The sequence below is a fragment of the Lagenorhynchus albirostris genome, chromosome 20, assembly GCF_949774975.1.
Source record: "Lagenorhynchus albirostris chromosome 20, mLagAlb1.1, whole genome shotgun sequence".
Taxonomy (NCBI): Eukaryota; Metazoa; Chordata; class Mammalia; order Artiodactyla; family Delphinidae; genus Lagenorhynchus; species Lagenorhynchus albirostris.
In genome coordinates this window covers 48,694,835-48,711,788 of record NC_083114.1, presented here as the reverse complement: position 1 = coordinate 48,711,788, position 16,954 = coordinate 48,694,835, and the positions used below count along the sequence as shown (strand labels likewise).

The following is a 16,954-nucleotide window of genomic DNA, read 5'->3' as shown; positions in this document are numbered from 1 at the left end:
GCATCAGCCCAGCTTTGCCTCCATTGTCATGTGGCATGGGACATCCTCCTCCCTCCTGAATCTCCCCCTGCTCTCTTGTAAGGACCCAGCCATGGAATTAAGCCACCTTAATCCAGGATGGCTTCATCTTAACTTATTACAGCTCCAAATGCCCTATTTACAAACAAGGTCCCATCCTGAGGATCCAGGTGGACATGAATTTGGGGGGATGCTATTCCACCCATGAGCCCTTGACCTGGGGAAGGTGCAGAACAGGGAGGAGGATGGAGAATGGGCGGACCTGCTCAAGGGCAGTGACTGCAGGTGGCCGGGTGACAGTGGGGCAGTCCTTCAGGGCCAGCCACCGAGAGGGACGGCTCCAGGCTCCTCAAGCCTCAGGCCACCGGGACCCGGTGACTCAGCCCATCAACTGAAATGAGAGCAGGGGTGAGGCTGAGGGCCAAGGGTGGGGCGGGGGTCTGGCTCCCCTCAGCCATGACCTTGACCACCCCCCGCAGGAGACCACAGCGCCCACGGCCCAGCCCAGGCTCGCACACAGGTGAAGGCATCTGTGAGCATGCGTGCATTCGTGTGTGTTCATGTGTGCGAGTGCCTGCGTGAGCCCGGGCACCGGCGCATGTAAAGCTACCCAGCGTGAGGGAGAAGCAGCCCCTTTGTGAGAAGAGCATAGGCTGGAGAATGTGCTAGAATGCAAAGAAACTGCCCAGGGGAGGACTGTGGCCTCCCTCCTGCCCTGAGCTGGCCCACACCCCCAGACTCAGCCCCAGAGCCACAGCTTCCACCCTGGGGCCAGCCTTTCTCGGGGCGCGGGGAGGGAGTAACACTCCGGCCCTTGACGCCCCTCTCCCCCCAGCCTGAGTCGATCTGGGGAGGGCCTGATGGAGGGGACGGGGGGCGGGTTGTGTCAGGCAGCATCTGCCTTCAGCTAGGCCCCGTGGGCAGCAGCCAGCGAGCGGTGGGCCACCAAGTTCAAGAACCACTGCCAGCACGTGTCCGTCAGCCAGAGAGAGGGACCCCCAGGGCTGCAAAAGCCCGTTCCTGGGGGCCTCTCAGTCCTCAAGTCCCCAAGCGCACCTGTCCCCGTGCAGGATAGATCAGGCCCAGCCGGAATGCCCTCCCTGAGCCCTGTTCCCCAGCGACACCTTCTCCCTAAGGCCCGGGCATGCCCAGCCCTGAGCCGGCACCTCGCGTACATTAACGCTGGTGAGCCGGCTCCCAGGGGGGCCAGGCGCAGGACGAGGATGCGGGCAGGCAGCAGCATGTGACCGAGAGGCTGGGGGCTGCCTTGTCTTCCACGAGCTTCCCCAAACTCCAGGTCCCGCCAAATGGTCCACGGTGACCCCTGCCCCAGGGTCAGCCTTGAGTGGTGCTCCCTGGGGACTGACCCTCACCCAGCGCTCCAGTCACCCACATGTGACCCTCAGGAGGGGACACCACAGTAATGCCCACCTACAGATTAAGAAACAGAGGCACAGAGAGGGCCATGGGATCAGGGAGGGGTCGGTCCACTACCTGCCCCACGGGGTCCTCAGAAGCTCCAGGCCCCCAGGCTCAGGACTGCAGAGCTCTGACTGAGGCCTACACCTGGCAGGCACCTGCTGAGGGCCTGGGCTGTACCCAGTCCCCCCGGGGCCGGAGAGGGTAAGAAACAAGGGCAGCTCCCTGCCTCAGACATTCCAGCAGGAGAGGCAACCCCCCGCCCCGCCCCTTAGAAGCCACACCTTCCCCCCACCAGCCAGACCCAGGTGCTCCCGATTCCCACGTGGCACCCTCATCACCCCTCAGCTCTTGGCTTCCATACCCCACCACCTGGTCTCCCCAGAGTGAGGTTTCACCTATGTGGGGCTGAGTCTCAGAGAGGTTGAGTGACTGGCCCAAGGCCACACAGTGCTGAGGTCACAGGGCTGTGACTGCCCAGAAATCCCCCAGGGTCACCCACATCCTAAGGAAGAGCTGGACCCCAGAGGAGGCAGCCCTTCCGGATGCCCACCTGCGCCGGCCCATCGCCCCAGGAGCACATGCTGGGCCTGGCCCCCTCCAGTGGCCTGCCCTGCCCTTATCTGATAGGTGGTAGTGGCCCAAGCAGGAGAGCAGTTTAAATGAGGTCCCCCAGCCCCCAGGCCTCACTCAAGCGTGTGCCTCAAACTCAGCCCCTGTCACTCTCTACATAACCGCACCATTTTCACCACCTATGTGGAGAACTGCCACAGGACCCATGACGGACAAAGAGCTGGCGGTAGGCAGCAGACCTGGCCTGGTGACACTGTGAGGACCCTCGGCCCGGGCCAGGCCCCTCTGTCCATCCCTGAGTGTTGAGTGACCACAGAAACAAACTCCGAGACAGCCACAAACACGACTGTCCCCTGCCCTCCAAGTTTGGAGGACCCCGAGCAGGGTCCCCCCTTAGACAGGAGCCAACTTCAAACAGAACCATCTCTCCCCGCTGTGAGGACGGGAGAGCCGCGCGCCACTGTGGCCTTGTCTCCACACCGCCCCCCCATAGGAGCAGCCTCTGCTCATTGAGAGTCAAGTTTTCACCAGGCGCTTAACCGCTAACAGCTTGGGGGTAGGCACAGCTATCCCATTTTACAGGTGAGAAAACTGAGCCTCTGGAAGGCAAGGGTGGGCGGGGGGGACTCCAGGGGGTGGGAGCTGGGCTCTGAACACTGGGCATTTAGCAGGAGGGCAGCGGACCCCACCCCACCCCCTCCCTAATGCCCACTTGGGGGCCAGCACAGAGCCCTGCACCCCAGCCAGCAACCCATTTCCACCATCCAGGGTGGCCCCTCCCACAGTGGGGCACAGTTCTCCCCTTCACTCCACCTGCAAACAGAAGATCTCCCCTTGCCTCCTGACAACTTTTTTCCCTCATAAGTCCTTAAACTGACACATTATAATTACATTGATCACAGCTGTTTACAGGGCCGCTTGCAAGAGGAGCCAAGCTCAGCTGTCTCTCTGAGATGGGGGAAGGGCCTCGTGCTGGGACACACACACAGGGCAAGTCTGGGCCCCACAAAGAGTGCAAGCGGCAGGGCGTGGGGGAGGGCGTCGCCAACCCTGGGTCAGTCCTGGCACACGGCCCGCCACACTGCCAACGGTTCCAAGGCTGGACCCTCACTCCCCAGCAGCCGCACTGCACGGAGCGCTGGCTCGGAGCCAGCAGGACACGTGTCCCTAAAGGTTGTCTGGGCCTGGGACTGCTGAGCAGGGCCACCTCCAGCCGCTGCCCTCAGAGCCCAGCCAGGGCTGTCGCTGGCAGATTCTGGGCCATCCACTGGTGACTCCACGTTCTCCAAGCTCCAGGAGTCGCCTTGGGAAGTCATTTCTGAGCCAGTGACACCCACACCCTAAGCCCAGCAGAGGAACCTGCTGTCAGGTCCCCTCCCCCAAGAGCAAATGCCTTCAGATGGGGCCGAATCCAGGGGACCCTGTGCATCACTGCACGAACTGGACCCTACTCCAGGGAGGGAGACCCAGGAGAGGCCGTCACGTGCTCACCCGGCTTTGATTTGGCTGGATTAGCCTGTGCCAGAGCCCCAGTGACATGTGGGTAGGACTCTGGGCCCTTCGGCCAAGGCTCCAGGGCAGGGGTTTATCTCCCACTCGGGCCAAGGAGGGGGGTGGTGAGGCCAGCGAAGACAGAGGGAAGAAAGCCTACACCTTCTGGTGACAGATGCGGGCCTCCAGCTGCCCCTGGTCCCTCTGCCCACCACGGCCGCCCACAGCTGCCAGGAGGTCAGGCAGCCATGGGTAAACAGGCTGCCAGGGCCGCCAGCCTGGCCCCACGCCCCCTGCAGCCAGCTTGACAGCGCCACCTGGGCCTCTCCCTGCCCGGAGGGCCTGGGCATCCACTGAGGCCCATCTCTTCCGAGCCTCTGCTCAGTGGGTTCTGTCCTGTGGGTTGACCACTGCTCCCACCTCCCCATGCGGGTGACTGGGTGGCCTGGCAGGGCTCCCCAGAACCAGCTCCCAGCCTGGGGAGATGCCTCCCATGCTAAGACCGTCGATCCACGAGGGGCCATGGCCACCTGGGTCTGGGGGGGCGACATTCCCACACCTCCCGGGGGCCCTTCGTCCTGGCCACCTCCTCCTCTGGACACCTGGGGCCAACACGGGCCGTCCTGCCCGTTACCTGAGACGGAAGCTTCCACAGAGACAGGGCAGTGCCCCACTGCCCACCCCCGCTGCTGGAGGCCGCAGCCGTGCAGTGCCAGCCCCAAGGCCTGCCCGCCTCCGGGCTTCCAGGGGGTCCTGCGGGGAAAGCCGCTCCTTCTGCGGCTCCACTCAGAGTGGGGAAAGGGTTAACTTCCATGCAAAATAGGAAACCGGGGGCTCTGGAAGCATCATGTCCGCAGTTGGGCAGGTTAGGGGCAGCCGCAGCGGGCAGAGGGCTGGCAAGGGGCGCGGCCAGGGGACTCACCGGGGTCGAAGTGAGAGCTGAAGGCGAAGCTGGGGTTGAAGAAGGACGACGACATGGCCAGGGCCAGCAGCGCGTCTTGGCATCCCCCGGCGGGCGCTGCGCTCAGGACGCCCGCGGCCCGCGCCGCGCCATCACCCGGCCGCCGCAGGTGCGAGCGCGCCTTGGCCGCCGCGCCCGCCCAGCGCCCACAGCCGCAGCCGCGGGGCCGGCGGGGTGCGGGTGCGGGTGCCGGTGCGTCTGCGGGCGGCGGCGACAGACGAGGCGCCTCCCCCGGCCGGCCGCGGCGCCGCGGGGCTCCCGGGCTGGTGCAGTCCGAAAACACCGGCGGGAGCGCGCGCGCAGGGGGGGTTCTCTACACGGCTGGGGGGGCACGGAGACGCGCGGTGGGGGTACCCGAAGGCTGGGGGGGTACGGAGACGTGGGGGGGCACGAAGGCACGAGGGGACACAGGGACGCAGGATGGGAGATCCGGAGACGCGGGGGTGGCACGGAGAATGGGGGGGCGCTGGGAGGCGGAAGGTGCGGGGAGAAGGGGGCGGGGAGGGGGATACTGAGGCGCGGGTGGGAGCTCAAGAGACGTAGGATGGGAGACCCGAAGGCTCGGGGGCACGGAGGGTGGGGGAGGGGTGCTCGGAGGCGAAAAGTGCGGGGGGGCGGGGGAGGGACGGATACTCAGGGAGGGGGCACCTGGAGGCGTGGGGGTGGGCAGAGGCGTGGGGGGAGGAGCGGGAAGGCGGGGGCGCGGCGGCGCGCGCGGGGGTGGGCACGGTGGCACGCAGGAGCAATACGAAAGCGCGCGCTGGGTGGCCCGGAGGCGCGGGCCCCGGCACGCGGGGGTCGGGGCCCCGCACGCGGCCTGCACACGCCGGTTTCGGAGGCAGCTTGGGTCCGGCCCCGCGCCCTCTGGGCGGCGCCCGCGCCGGCGGGGTGGGGGGGCTATTTTTGCCCAAACCGCCCGCGCCTGTGCCACGCTGCGACAACCGTGGAGAAGGAGCGGCCGCCCCCGCCCGGGAGGGAACAGCGCCGGGCGTTTAGGGCGGACGCGGCGGCGCCGGGCACCAAGGGACCGTCCCTCCCCGCCGGCTGCGCGCCCTGCCGCGCCATCTTGCGTGGATGAGGCGGCTTCATAGCCGGGTCAGGGGCCAGGCCCGACAGCGGTGAGGGCTGGGGTGCCCCACGTGGAGCGACCACTGCCTCAGGCATGCCTCCACCTTCAAAGGCCGGGATGGTGGGGATGCCTCGTCTCTGCTTCTCTTCCACGGGCATGAGAGCACCCTGGGCCTGTGGCGACCGAAGCCTCGGGCAGGAGCCTCAGGAAAGACAATATGGAGTCAAGGACAAGCCAGGGGTAGTAGGGGGGGAGCACCTTCCCTAGAAGGAGCCGACCCCCAGGGAGTCTGGGCCTAGAGGATTTCCAAGAGGGCCCAAGGCCCTGGGACAGAGGGGAGAGGCCTCCCAGGTCAGGAGCAACATGGGGGCCAGACCAGGGCTCAGGTGAGGCGAGGGAGGCACCACAGGGCACCAAAAACTCAGTAAAGACCTCCATCGACAGATGAATGGACACACAAAATGCGGTGGATCCGTACAGGGGAACATTACCATCAGTAAAAAGGAACGAAGCGCTGACGCGCTGCAGCGGGATGAGCCTTGGAAACGTGCTCGGTGGAAAAAGCAAAAGGACGAACACCACAGGCTTCCACTCGTGGGAAAGACCCAGGCTGTTCAAATGCACAGAGACAGGAAGTAGATGGATGCTTGTCAGAGGTCCAGAGAAGGGGAAAATGGGGGTACGGGGCCTCTTTTGGGGGTGATGAAAATGGTCTGGAATTTTATAGAGGTGATGGTTGCACAACCCTGTGAATATACTTAAAAACAATGACATGTACACCCTGAAATGGTCAACTTTACAGCATATGAATTATATCTCAATGAAGCTGTCAAAAACAAACTTGGTCATCAAGGTAACTAATATTTTAATGCAATATCTTAAAGAATCAAAGTTAATGAGAAAAATCCGTTATGAGCAACATATCGCAATTCTGAATCAAGGCAGGAGCAGAAACAGTGGTGAGCCATCTGGAGCCTGAGGCCAGAGACGCTCTGGACAGCTCACCTGTCGGCCTGGTGCCCCTTAAAGTCACAGCCCTGGTAGGCACCTGGTCAGCCTGGTGGACACAGCTGCCTCTGTGTCCCTCCAGGAACCTCCAGGCCCCAGGCCTACATCCTACCTGGGTCCTCACCCAAGGCTCAGGAAGGGGGTCAGAGGGGGCGGTGGGCCGGGGGTCGGGCAGACAGCGGCAGGAGAGAGGGCCGGAAGCAGGGGGGCATGAGAGGGTCCCGGGAAGGGGCTGTTGAGTGTCCTGGGGCGGCCATAACAAATGACCACACACTGGGGGCTTCAAACGACAGAAATAGATTCTCTCACAGTCTGGAGGCTGGAAGTCTAAAACTGAGGTGTCAGCAGGACCGGGCTCCCTCCAAAGGTCTAAGGGAGGACCCTCCCTGCCTCTTCCAGCTCCTGGCGGCCCCAGGTGTTCCTTGGCCCATGGCCATATCATTGCAACCTCTGCCTCTGTCCCTCCGTCGCCACATGGCCTTTCCCTCTTCTCTGTGTCTCTCTTCTTATAAGGAACCAGTCACTGGATTAGGACCCATCCTAATCTAGTGTGACCTTGTCTTAAGGGTCACATCGGCAAAGACCCTATTTCCAAACAAGCTCCCATTCAAGGTACTGGGATTAAGACATGGACATATCTTTTGTGGTAAAGGACACAGGGGCAGGACCATGGGGATGGCCAGCACCTCTTGAATCCTTCCTGTAATAACCCGCATCAGCATTTCTGCACGAAAGGCTGCCCCGGATTCAGCCCACAAACCCACACGCTGGGCACCAAAGTGCAGGGCCCCAGGGACCCCCCTACCTGCCGGGATCTCACCCCCCAGCGGGCTCCCCCAGCCCACCCCTTTCTGCTGCATGGGGATGTGGTCCCGGCCTGGTATGGAGGCAGGGAAACAGATGTCCCTTGTTGTAATCACGCTTCCCCACCCCCACTTCTGTGTGCACAGGAGGGGTGCCAAGGGGAAATGCTGTCCCCCACCCGAACTTGCCCGCAGATAGGCCCCAACCTCAGGCGAACCTCTCCCCCACAAGCCCACCCACCACAGCTGTGCTCTGCAAAGTGGGGGTGAGAGGGGTTCCAGCATTTGCCAAAGAGACCTCAGAGCAGGTGCACCTGCCAAGGGTGCCCGGCCTCCCCAGGAAGGGGAAGATGCTGCCTGGTGTTCTGAGCCAGCCAGGGGGAGACACCATGCTCTGAGGAGGCTGTGGCTTGAAAGAGCTTTGTCCTTATATAAAAACGGCTCCCTGGAAAAGAAGAGCTAATTCCTCTTAGGTGTCTAGTACTCACGTCATGGGGCAGGGCTGGGCTGCGGGTCTCTGCAGGGGTTTCCAGTCTGCAGCAGGAGGGCCGAGAGCCCACAAGCCCCCCTCCCACGAAGTTGTTCCAGGCAGGCCGGGGCGGGGGGCAGTGCCAGCCCCTTGAGGTCCCGAGAGACCAGAGTGTCCCAAGGGGACAGAGCCTGCCGTGCCTGGGCACAGGGGACAACGGTATCCCCAGAGCTGTGAGCTGGTCCCCGTGGCCCCCTCCAGGCCAGCTCAGCCCAGAGGGGGGCCGGTAAGCTAGGGCCAGGGCTTCAGGAGAGGAGGGGCGGCCCAACTCTGAACCGAAATGAAACGGGAGGGACTGCCCAGGGGACTGGCCATCTGTCAGCTCCGGGCAGGTGCTGGTCCAGGAGCCCGCCCACCCGCTCCCCAGCCCTTGCTTCATGGCCTGGGCAGGGGTGGGCACGGATAGGGCCTTCTGGAAGGTGCCGGCGGAGGGGGTGCTCAGCTAACATAAGCCATTTTAATGTGCACAACTCCGTAGCGTTTAGTGCATTCACGATATTGTGCAGCCGTCACCTCTATCTAGTTCCAGAACATTCTCATGACTTCAAAATAAACCCTGTACCCGTTAAACAGTAATTCCCCATTCCCCCAGCCCCACAGCAAACACCAATCTGCTTTCTGTCTCTATGGATTTGCTTCTCCTGGACATTTGATACCAACGGCATCACAGAATATGTGGCCTTTTGTGACTGCCTTTTTTCACTCATTGTGGGGCTGTCAGGGCTCATTCGTGTTGGAGAGCGTCGGTGCCTTGCTCCTTTCATGCGGATAACATTCAACTCTATGGACAGACGTGTTGAGAGATGTCCCTGCTGCCTGCTGGGGACCAGAGTGCAGTGCAGGTGTGGGTGTGCAGGGGGCGCGGGGCACCCAGCCTCGGCTGGAAATCTGTAGGGTAACCCTTTTGAAAAGGAACGTGGCAGGACCATGGAAACTTCCATCATTCATCCTGGTCCTCCCACTCTGGTCTCCCACAGTGTCTCTGATGACAAAAGCACTGGGACCTGGGACTTCCCTGGTGGTCCAGTGGTTAAGACCCTGCACTCCCACTGCAGGGGGCGCGGGTTTGATCCCTGGTCGGGGAACTAAGATTTCACATACCGCGTGGCATGGCCAAAAAGAAAGAAAGAAAGGAAAGCACTGGGACCTGCTCCGGGTCCAGCAGCAGGTGGTCAGTCAAGGAACTTACTAGAACATCCTCAGCCTGCTGGCCTAACACACAGCTGTCTTACGTCATGGCAGAGTGCGGCGACACATGATAAACTTTTGTGCAGAGAAAGCAGATCTCAGAGCTATAGGAGCGCCATGTAAAACGACGGGGGCAGAAACCCCCGCAGGGGACAGCTGGTGACGGAGGGCTGGAAAGAGGCTGCACAGACGTCTGCACCGTCAGGGGCACCACTCTGTAAAATACTGAGGCCAAGAAAGTGAATGGACAGTGAGCCGTTCCCCTCCAGGTGGGCCACGGCCAGGGGGGGCTCTTGGCGATGTGTCCCTCTCTGGTCCCCCGTCCTCACCCTGGTGACTGCCCTGTGAGGGTCCTTCCCAGGGACAGAGACCAGCCCCGCCCGGGGTCACACAGCCCTGCTCCCTGTGCCTTCAGGAGTCATCCTGCCTGACGGAGACCTCCCTCTCCTCCCCTCGCCTTGACAGCCAGCCCTGGCATGGCTCCCAGCCCACCACAGTGACCCAGGGACAAAGGACAGCTGCCCAGCCTGACTTCTCGTCAGAGGAGGCCCAGTCGTCCAGTCTTCTGCTGCCATCTCGGACACGCTGGCAGCCTGTACCCCCTGGGCCACCTCCTGGACCGCCGCCCCCTCTCACCCCCACGAGGCCAGCAGGCAGGGTGGGACCTCTTGCGACAGATAGCAAGTCTACTCACTCGGCAATGTCATCACTCTCCCTACCCCCACCCCAGGCTCGGGGAGGCCAGGCGCTGCTCATGGTCAGTCTGCCCAGCCTGGTGTGGACGTGCCAAGTGCCAACGAGCCCCTGGGGGCGGCCAGTGCCAGGCTGGAGTACCCAGGAGAGGCAGTAGGACAGCTGCAGCCCCAAGATGTAAACAGGCCGAGCGGCTGCAGGTATAAAGGCTGGAGCCCCCACAGCCTCTCAGCAGCCCCAGCCTGACCCGCCTTCCCAGAGCCCTCGAAGAAAGCCAGGCGAAGGTGAGCCCTGCCCGGGGAGCGGTGGTGTGGGCACCCAGCCGGGCCAGAGCTGCCCGAGCTGCATGGCAGGGGCTTGGGCCTCGTCTTTCGCTGGACAAGGGGAGGCCCTGGGTGCTGAGGGACCCCCAGGGAGGTCTAGGAGAGGAAGAAAAAGAAGAGGAAGGAGAGGGGCAGCCCCAAGGTAACTGGGTCTGCAGGGGTGGGCACGTGTGCACGCACGTGCCTAGGCAGGCCTCTGAGAGCATGGCTGCAAGCTGGGGTCACTAGGGGGAGGCTGAGACCACCTCACAGGGCTCCCAGTGCTGAGTGGGGGAAGGGCCTGGCAGAACAGAGGCTCCAAGGCCCCCAGACCCACCAACTCTGGCAGGCATGCTGAGCCAGCTCTGGGCCCACGTGCCCAGCCCCTGTCCCAGTGGGGCCCCAAGGCCTCCATCACCCCTTCCCACCCTCTCCAGCCATGAGGCCTTTTTCTCACTGAGCATCTGAAGTTGGTGATTCAGTCTCAGGGGCTAGATGCAGACCACAGCCCCCAGGAGGGCCACATGGGCGGTCCAGAGTGGTCTGGGGACAGGGGAGGGCCCTGCCAGCCTTGGAAGGGGCACAGAGAACGCAGCAATACTGGGCATACGTGGGGGTCTGCGGGGGGGCGGAGCCAGGCCTTAAAGCTATGACCAGTTTTGGCTATGGAAGGCAGTGAGGGGGGAGGAGAGGAAGGAAGGCCTTTTCAGGGGGAAGGGCGAAGAGGGCAGGGCCCTTCCAGGCGCTGGGGGCACCCCAGGAGGTGCCAGGCAGCCCCCTCCCCACCCCCCCTCCCCGCTTCCTGCCCTGACTAGGTGTGCCAAGTGAGACTCCATCCCAGGCCCTGGACCAGATGCTATAAATACACCAACCACGGCCTGAGGCCCAGGCCCTGCCTCTCCTGCTGTCTCCAGCTCTGATCTCAGGCTCCCCTGCCTTCATGGGGGGTGGGGGTGGGGGGATGCCCCAGAGAGCAACTGGGTGGGAGCAGGGTGGTAAACAGCCCAGCACAGGGCGCCCACAGCGCTCTGCAGTCAGGATGTCAACCCCAGGCTTGGCCAGACCTGGCCTGGAATTTGGCCCTGTCCCTCTTCCATAAAGAGGGTGACATTGGCCCTGGGCAAGGCCCCGAGTGGCAGGCAGGGAATCCCTTCCCTCCAGAATGGACCCCATGATTCCAGGGTATAGAGGGGAATCACGGTCTCACCATGGGATGCAGGGTAGTGGGGTCTGTTCTGGGCCTCCAAGGCCTGGGCCTGCCCTTGATCCCAGCTGACCACCCCCACCCCACCTCCCGGACTGGCTGCAGGGACTTGCCATTACGGGTGACACGCACCACAGGATCCAACACCCTTTCCCCACCATCTCCTTCCCTCGTGGCTCCTTGCATGACCCTGTGAAGGGGCAGGGCAGGGCGGGCAGGGGTCTCTCCATTTCACAGATGAGAAGCCTGAGGTCCAGTGCAGCTGGGAGGCACGCCCGGGTCAGGAAGCAGGACACAGCCCTGGGCAGGATCCAGCCCTCGCTGCCCCTCCGCTGCAGCTTGAGTTGCAACCTTTGACCCGTGGCTTCTCCACTGGGAGGAAGGAGCCGCCTCCGGCCACTGCCCGGCTGGCTTATGCCCCGCAGGTCACCGAGCTGCCTCCCCTGGCGGCGGGAGTAGGTTCCAGAAGGCTCACCACCCCGTGAACTTCAGAAAAGGCCAACGAGCCTCTGAAATAGCTGCTCTGCCACAAGCCCCAGAACCCAACCCGCCCTGGGGACAGCAACCCGAGAGCTCCGCAGGTCACAAGGCACTGGGTGGGGGCACGGGACAGCCCGGTCCCTGTGCCCAGACCCCACCTGCCCAGCTGGAGTCCCGGCCTGCCTCAGTGGCTCCTGCCTGAACCCCCAAGGAGGGGGGACACTGCCGCGGGCACCTCCTCAGGGCAGATGCACAGCGGGCCGCCCTCCTGAGTGCCTGGGAAGGGGGTGGGGCCATCCTGCTGGAGTGGGTCTGGGCCTTGCTCAGTCCAGGGCCGGCTCAAGGCTGGCCTGCGCGCAGCATGCCTCCCAGCTGGCGGCTAGTGCCCAGCCAGGATGACCAAGGCCCGCCGGTCTGGGGTGCGGGAGAGAGAGACTAAGGCCCTGGGCCCTGAGTCCCGGCAGGAGGAGGTGGTGCTTCAGGTAACCAGGAAGGCTTCCCAGAGGGGGTGGCTTTGAGGTGAGCCTGGAAGGACAGAGGAAATTACCCAGCAGCACTGAGGGGTCAGACAACGCCTCCTCCACCTCTTCCGAGCAGAGTGAAGGACCTCGTGTCTATCACTTATCATCTCAAAGTCTCGGTCTCTTCTGTGAAGTGGGGTAACACCTCAGGGTGGCCAGCTATCTTCCTCAGGGCCTGGCCACGAAGGCCTCTGCAAGGCCAGGGCCCCAGGGTGCTGAGAAAGCTGGCCCTTCCAGCCACCCTCTGCAGCCAGAGGCCCGCCTGGGTCTGGGTGCCTGGGGTCCCCAGTCTAGGGCCAGGAGCTGGCACCAGGCAGGGTCCAGGCAGAGCACCCTTTCCTGCCCAGCACACCCGCCGAGCCGGCTCCCTGTCCCCTGCAGGGCCAGGATGGACGAGGACTTCTCCTCCCAGATGAAGAAGATGGCCTTGGCCATGGGCACATCCCTGTCGGACAAGGACATAGACCTGCTGCCCACCGACATGAGGCACCATGGTACAGCCCGCCCCCGCCCGCCCTGGGCCAGCCCCACTGTGGACGCAGGAGCCCCCCCGGGCTGGGGGAGGGCACAGGACCCGGCAGCCCCCACCGCAGGGCAGGAGTCCCCCTCTGGGCTCAGGCCCTGGCAGTCCAGCCCCGAGGCGGATGGCCCTAGTGACACGCCCGGTCATCCCCAGGCTCCTTCAACTACATCAAGTTCTTCGAGTACATGCAGAAGTTCCCGGCCTCGGGGCAGCAGGAGAGTGTCATCCGCAAGGCCTTCCAGACCCTCGACAAGGACAAGAGCGGCTTCATCGAGTGGAATGAGATCAAGTAACAGCCAATGGCCGGGGACAGGATGTCCTGAGCCCTGGGCCCCCTCCCTGGTGGTGGCTGGGGATGAGGGGGTACTGAGCTCTGGGCCCCCTCCCCGACCTACAGCTACCACGCTCACCCCAGAAGACCTGGTACCCCCACTGGGCTCCAGCAGGCCTTGTGGGAGATGGGGCCAGGCTAGAAACAGGGGCACAGCACTGGGCCTAGGCCCAGAGACCCCGCTCCAGCTGGGCCTCAGTTTCCCCAGCTGTAAAGAGGGGAGCAGGTACCTTGTATACCATTGGGCACCAGCCAGATGCCCCCTCAGCCCTGACCCAAGCCCACCCCCGGCCCCAGGTACATCCTGCACATCATCCCCAGCAGCGGGCCCACCACCCCACTGACGGACGAGGAGGCTGAGGCCGTGATCCAAGCAGCCGACACGGATGGGGACGGGAGAATTGACTTTGAAGGTGGGGCAGCAGAGATGAGAGGGGCAGGGATACCTCTCAGGACCTTCCTGCCCCCCACTGCCCGTCACTCGCACTCAGTTTGCTCCATGTCCAGAGCCTGTCTCTGTGCAGGGCTGACCAGGATCCCCACTGCCAGGCAGGGACCCCATCCCCCAAAGCTTACAGCCACCTGTGGTGGTCACCATCGTCCCCGTTCACAGATGGAGAGGCTGAGTCTCCGGGATGCTGAGGGGGCTTGGGCATTTCACCAGGCCCAGGGGAGCTGCTGCAGGTTTCTGAGCAGGGGAGAGGTGGCCCAAGCCAGCTTTGGGGAAGGTCAAGGGGGCAGATTAGATGGGGGGTTTCCGAGATGGGGAAGAAGGTTTGAGGCAGAGACCAGGGCCTGAGGAGCTGCAGAGGTGGACGCAGGTGGAAGGAGGTCAGGTGGGCCAACAGCTGTGTGTGAGTTGAGCGGGCGGGAGGGGGGTGCCCAGGAGGAAAGGCATTTGTGGGGCAGGCCTTCCCTGAGTCTCCCCATGGCTGCCCTGGGGTCTGCATCATCCTGCTGCCCACCCACCCAGATGCTGACCCGAAGCCTGGAGGATGGCCCTGGGAACAGGCAAGCACAGGCTCAGAGCCCCAGACAGACTGGGGACCTGTCCTCACCCCCCAGGCCTCCACTTGCTGCCCGCAAATACCAGCAAACCTTGACTTGTGGGGTGGTCGCAAGACTTAAAAGAGGGGCAGCCAGGCCAAGGGGTCTGTTTAGGATGCAGCCCCCCAGCCTCTCTGTGCCTCAGTTTCCCCACTGAAGGCATGATGACCACAGGAGCACCAGCTCAGAGACTCTGAGGGGAACTGCTGAGGGTTGATCGTAAGACCCAGGGTGGGTGAGCTCCCTACCGCCAAGCTGGCCGGGCACAGGGCACATGACAACGGTGTGGGGCACTCGGGCAGCCAAGTTCCGGTCCTTCCTGCTCCCCACCCAGGACTCAGGAGGGCAGGATGCAGGGCCCCCCTGGACCGCGAGGTGCCCCGTCATAAAGGAGGCTTCCTGCTGGGCCTGCAGGGCTTGGTGGGGCACGAGCCAGGGGGTTATTTACTAGAAATCTGTCTCCTGTTCTAGAATTTTCTGAATTGATCAAAAAGGAGAACATTGCCAAGAAGTAGCACCACGTCCAGCCCCGGCCGGCTGAGCACCCCCCGAGGGGCACCGTGGGTTTCGCGAGTGCCCCATGGAGGCCATGGGAGCGGACGCAGCTTGAGCCAGGAAAATGGAAGAAAAACAGCATTAAATGAACCGCAGCCCATGTGTTTGTTGGGTGTTGCAGCGTCAGCTGGGGCAGGGGCAGGGTCATGGGTCTCTGGGCGACAGGTGGCGGGCAGGGTGGCATGGGGGGTGCAGGAGGGAAAATGGAAGACCGGGTGGTGGGTGTGTCCAGCCTCCTCTGCCCCTTCTTGTTCCTGCCTCACTGGGGGCACCCTCAGAGGGCAGTCCCCCCTCCAGCCCCGGCACCTCCTGGATCTGCCCTCCCAGCGTGGTGCTCTCTGGGCCCAGACCCCCCACCCCCCACACACACCCAGCCCCGGCCTCCACTGGGCTCTGCGCAGGCTGCTCACCAGGCTGGGTCTTAGGCCGCTTGGAGTCCACAGCGCAGGGACAGCTTCAGCCCCAGGGTGCCTCTGAGGGGTCCTGGCACCAGCCCTGCATCCTGCACTCCGGGCTGGACGTGTCCAGGGCTCAGATCTCTGCCGATATCTCCTCGCCTCCTCCTCCCGGTCTTTGAGAACCCTCCCTCTTTTTTTTTTTTTTTTTTTTTTCGGTACATGGGCCTCTCACTGTTGTGGCCTCTCCCGTTGCGGAGCACAGGCTCCGGACGCGCAGGCTCAGCGGCCATGGCTCACGGGCCCAGCCGCTCCACGGCACATGGGATCTTCCCGGACCGGGGCACGAACCCGTGTCCCCTGCGTCGGCAGGCGGACTCTCAACCACTGCACCACCAGGGAAGCCCCCACCTCCCTCTCTTTGAGGCCTCCTCCCCTTCTCCCCAAGCTCATCCTCCTGTAGGAGTCCTCCCCCACCCCACCCGCCTGCCCCAGCCTCTGCGCCAGCCACACTCGCCCACCCGGTGGGCTCCCTTCTTGTGCTTTAAGCACCTCCCTCCTGTACTCCAGACTCCTGTGGCCATTCTGGCTGCCTGACACCCCGTTTCATGTGATGGAGGCATCTCAAGCTTAACGTGCCCAAGGCTGAGCTCCCGTCTTCCTCCCACAGCCCCACCCTCAGTCTTCCCCCCACAGCCCCACCCTCAGTCTTCCCATCTGTTAGCTGCGTCGTTCCTCTGCTGCTCAGGCCGGGAGCTCTGTGGTCACCATGCAGAGGGTGTGGATGTGCTTCCCACTCCATCCTGGGGACGGGTAGCCGGGAGAGCACTAGGCCCCCATCTCAGCCCCCTGCATCCACGTGCGTGTGATGGGGTCCCTCCTCCAGCTGCCACGGGACTCCAGACTCTCTAGGATGGAGGGGCCAAAGGTGGCTGGATCACCCCAGGGTGAAGGCACTGCTCTCAGGAGCCCCCAGGCTGGGCTATCGCAGGAGCAGCAGCCTGCGAGCCAAGCTCACACACCATCCTCGGCTCCTCTCCTTTTCACACCCACCTGCAAGGTAATCCCACTAGCTCCGCCCTCAAAATGCATCCAGAGCCCCATTCCCCCACCATCTGGGCCACCACCAGCTCTTGCCCAGATGACCACCTTGGCCCCCAGACTGGCCTCCCTGCCTCTACCTTCCAACAGTGGGTTCTCAATATAACGACCAGAGATGTCCTTTTAAAATACAAGTCAGACCCGTGGCTTCACTCGGAACTTTCCAGAGGCTCCCCTCTCGTGCAGAAGAGCCAAGTCCTTGGGATACCCACATGCTCCCTGACTTTAGACCCTCCCACCCTCACTGCAGCCACACTGGCCACCCCACTGCTCCCCAGCCAGGAACCACCCTGCCCCAGGGCCTTTGCATGTTCCTGGGCCTGCTATGCTCTTCCCTAGACATCTGTCTGTGTGACTAACTCCCTCATCTCCTATGTTTTCCTCAAATGTTACATCCCAAAGAGGTCAACCCTTCCGCCCTGTTTCACATTCCACTCTACCTTGCCCAGCATTCCGCATTCTCCTTAATCTATTCTCTCCATAGCACTAGCATCCCCTAATATACCATATGAGTTGCTTATTTATTGCCTATTATGAGCAAGCAAAGCATCAAGGACATGGGTTCTGAGATCCCAGAGAGGAAAACCCAAGAAGTAAGCCTGACGTTGGCACAGGGTCCCTGCCAGGGTTTGCAACTGGTGGAGACGCTGAGTGGCTGAGGAGGGCGTCCGGCAGTCTCCTGGGTGTTCAGTACCTGCCAGGGAGGAGGGTCTTTGCTTGTGGGTCCTATGGGGCTAGGAGTG

The 16,954-nt window shown here is 63.1% G+C and overlaps 2 protein-coding genes across 3 annotated transcripts in view; one reads left to right on the top strand and one right to left on the bottom strand.

The window, feature by feature from the left end:
- Positions 1–4,507, bottom strand: part of AATK (apoptosis associated tyrosine kinase) — a 38,334-nt gene extending 33,827 nt beyond the window's left edge. For both annotated transcript variants that reach the window (XM_060135684.1, XM_060135685.1), the window contains exon 1: positions 4,424–4,507. In XM_060135684.1, the coding sequence (XP_059991667.1) occupies positions 4,424–4,478 (55 nt within the window). In that variant the 5' untranslated portion in view covers positions 4,479–4,507. The remainder of the gene's footprint in view (positions 1–4,423) is intronic.
- Positions 4,508–9,881: 5,374 nt separating this feature from the next.
- On the top strand, positions 9,882–14,815 carry PVALEF (parvalbumin like EF-hand containing). The gene is made up of 5 exons (XM_060134827.1): positions 9,882–10,036; positions 12,641–12,753; positions 12,936–13,071; positions 13,411–13,526; positions 14,632–14,815. The coding sequence occupies exons 2-5, from the start codon at positions 12,648–12,650 to the stop codon at positions 14,673–14,675; spliced, it is 402 nt and encodes a 133-aa protein (XP_059990810.1). The 5' UTR covers positions 9,882–10,036; positions 12,641–12,647; the 3' UTR covers positions 14,676–14,815.
- The last annotated feature ends 2,139 nt before the right edge of the window (positions 14,816–16,954 follow it).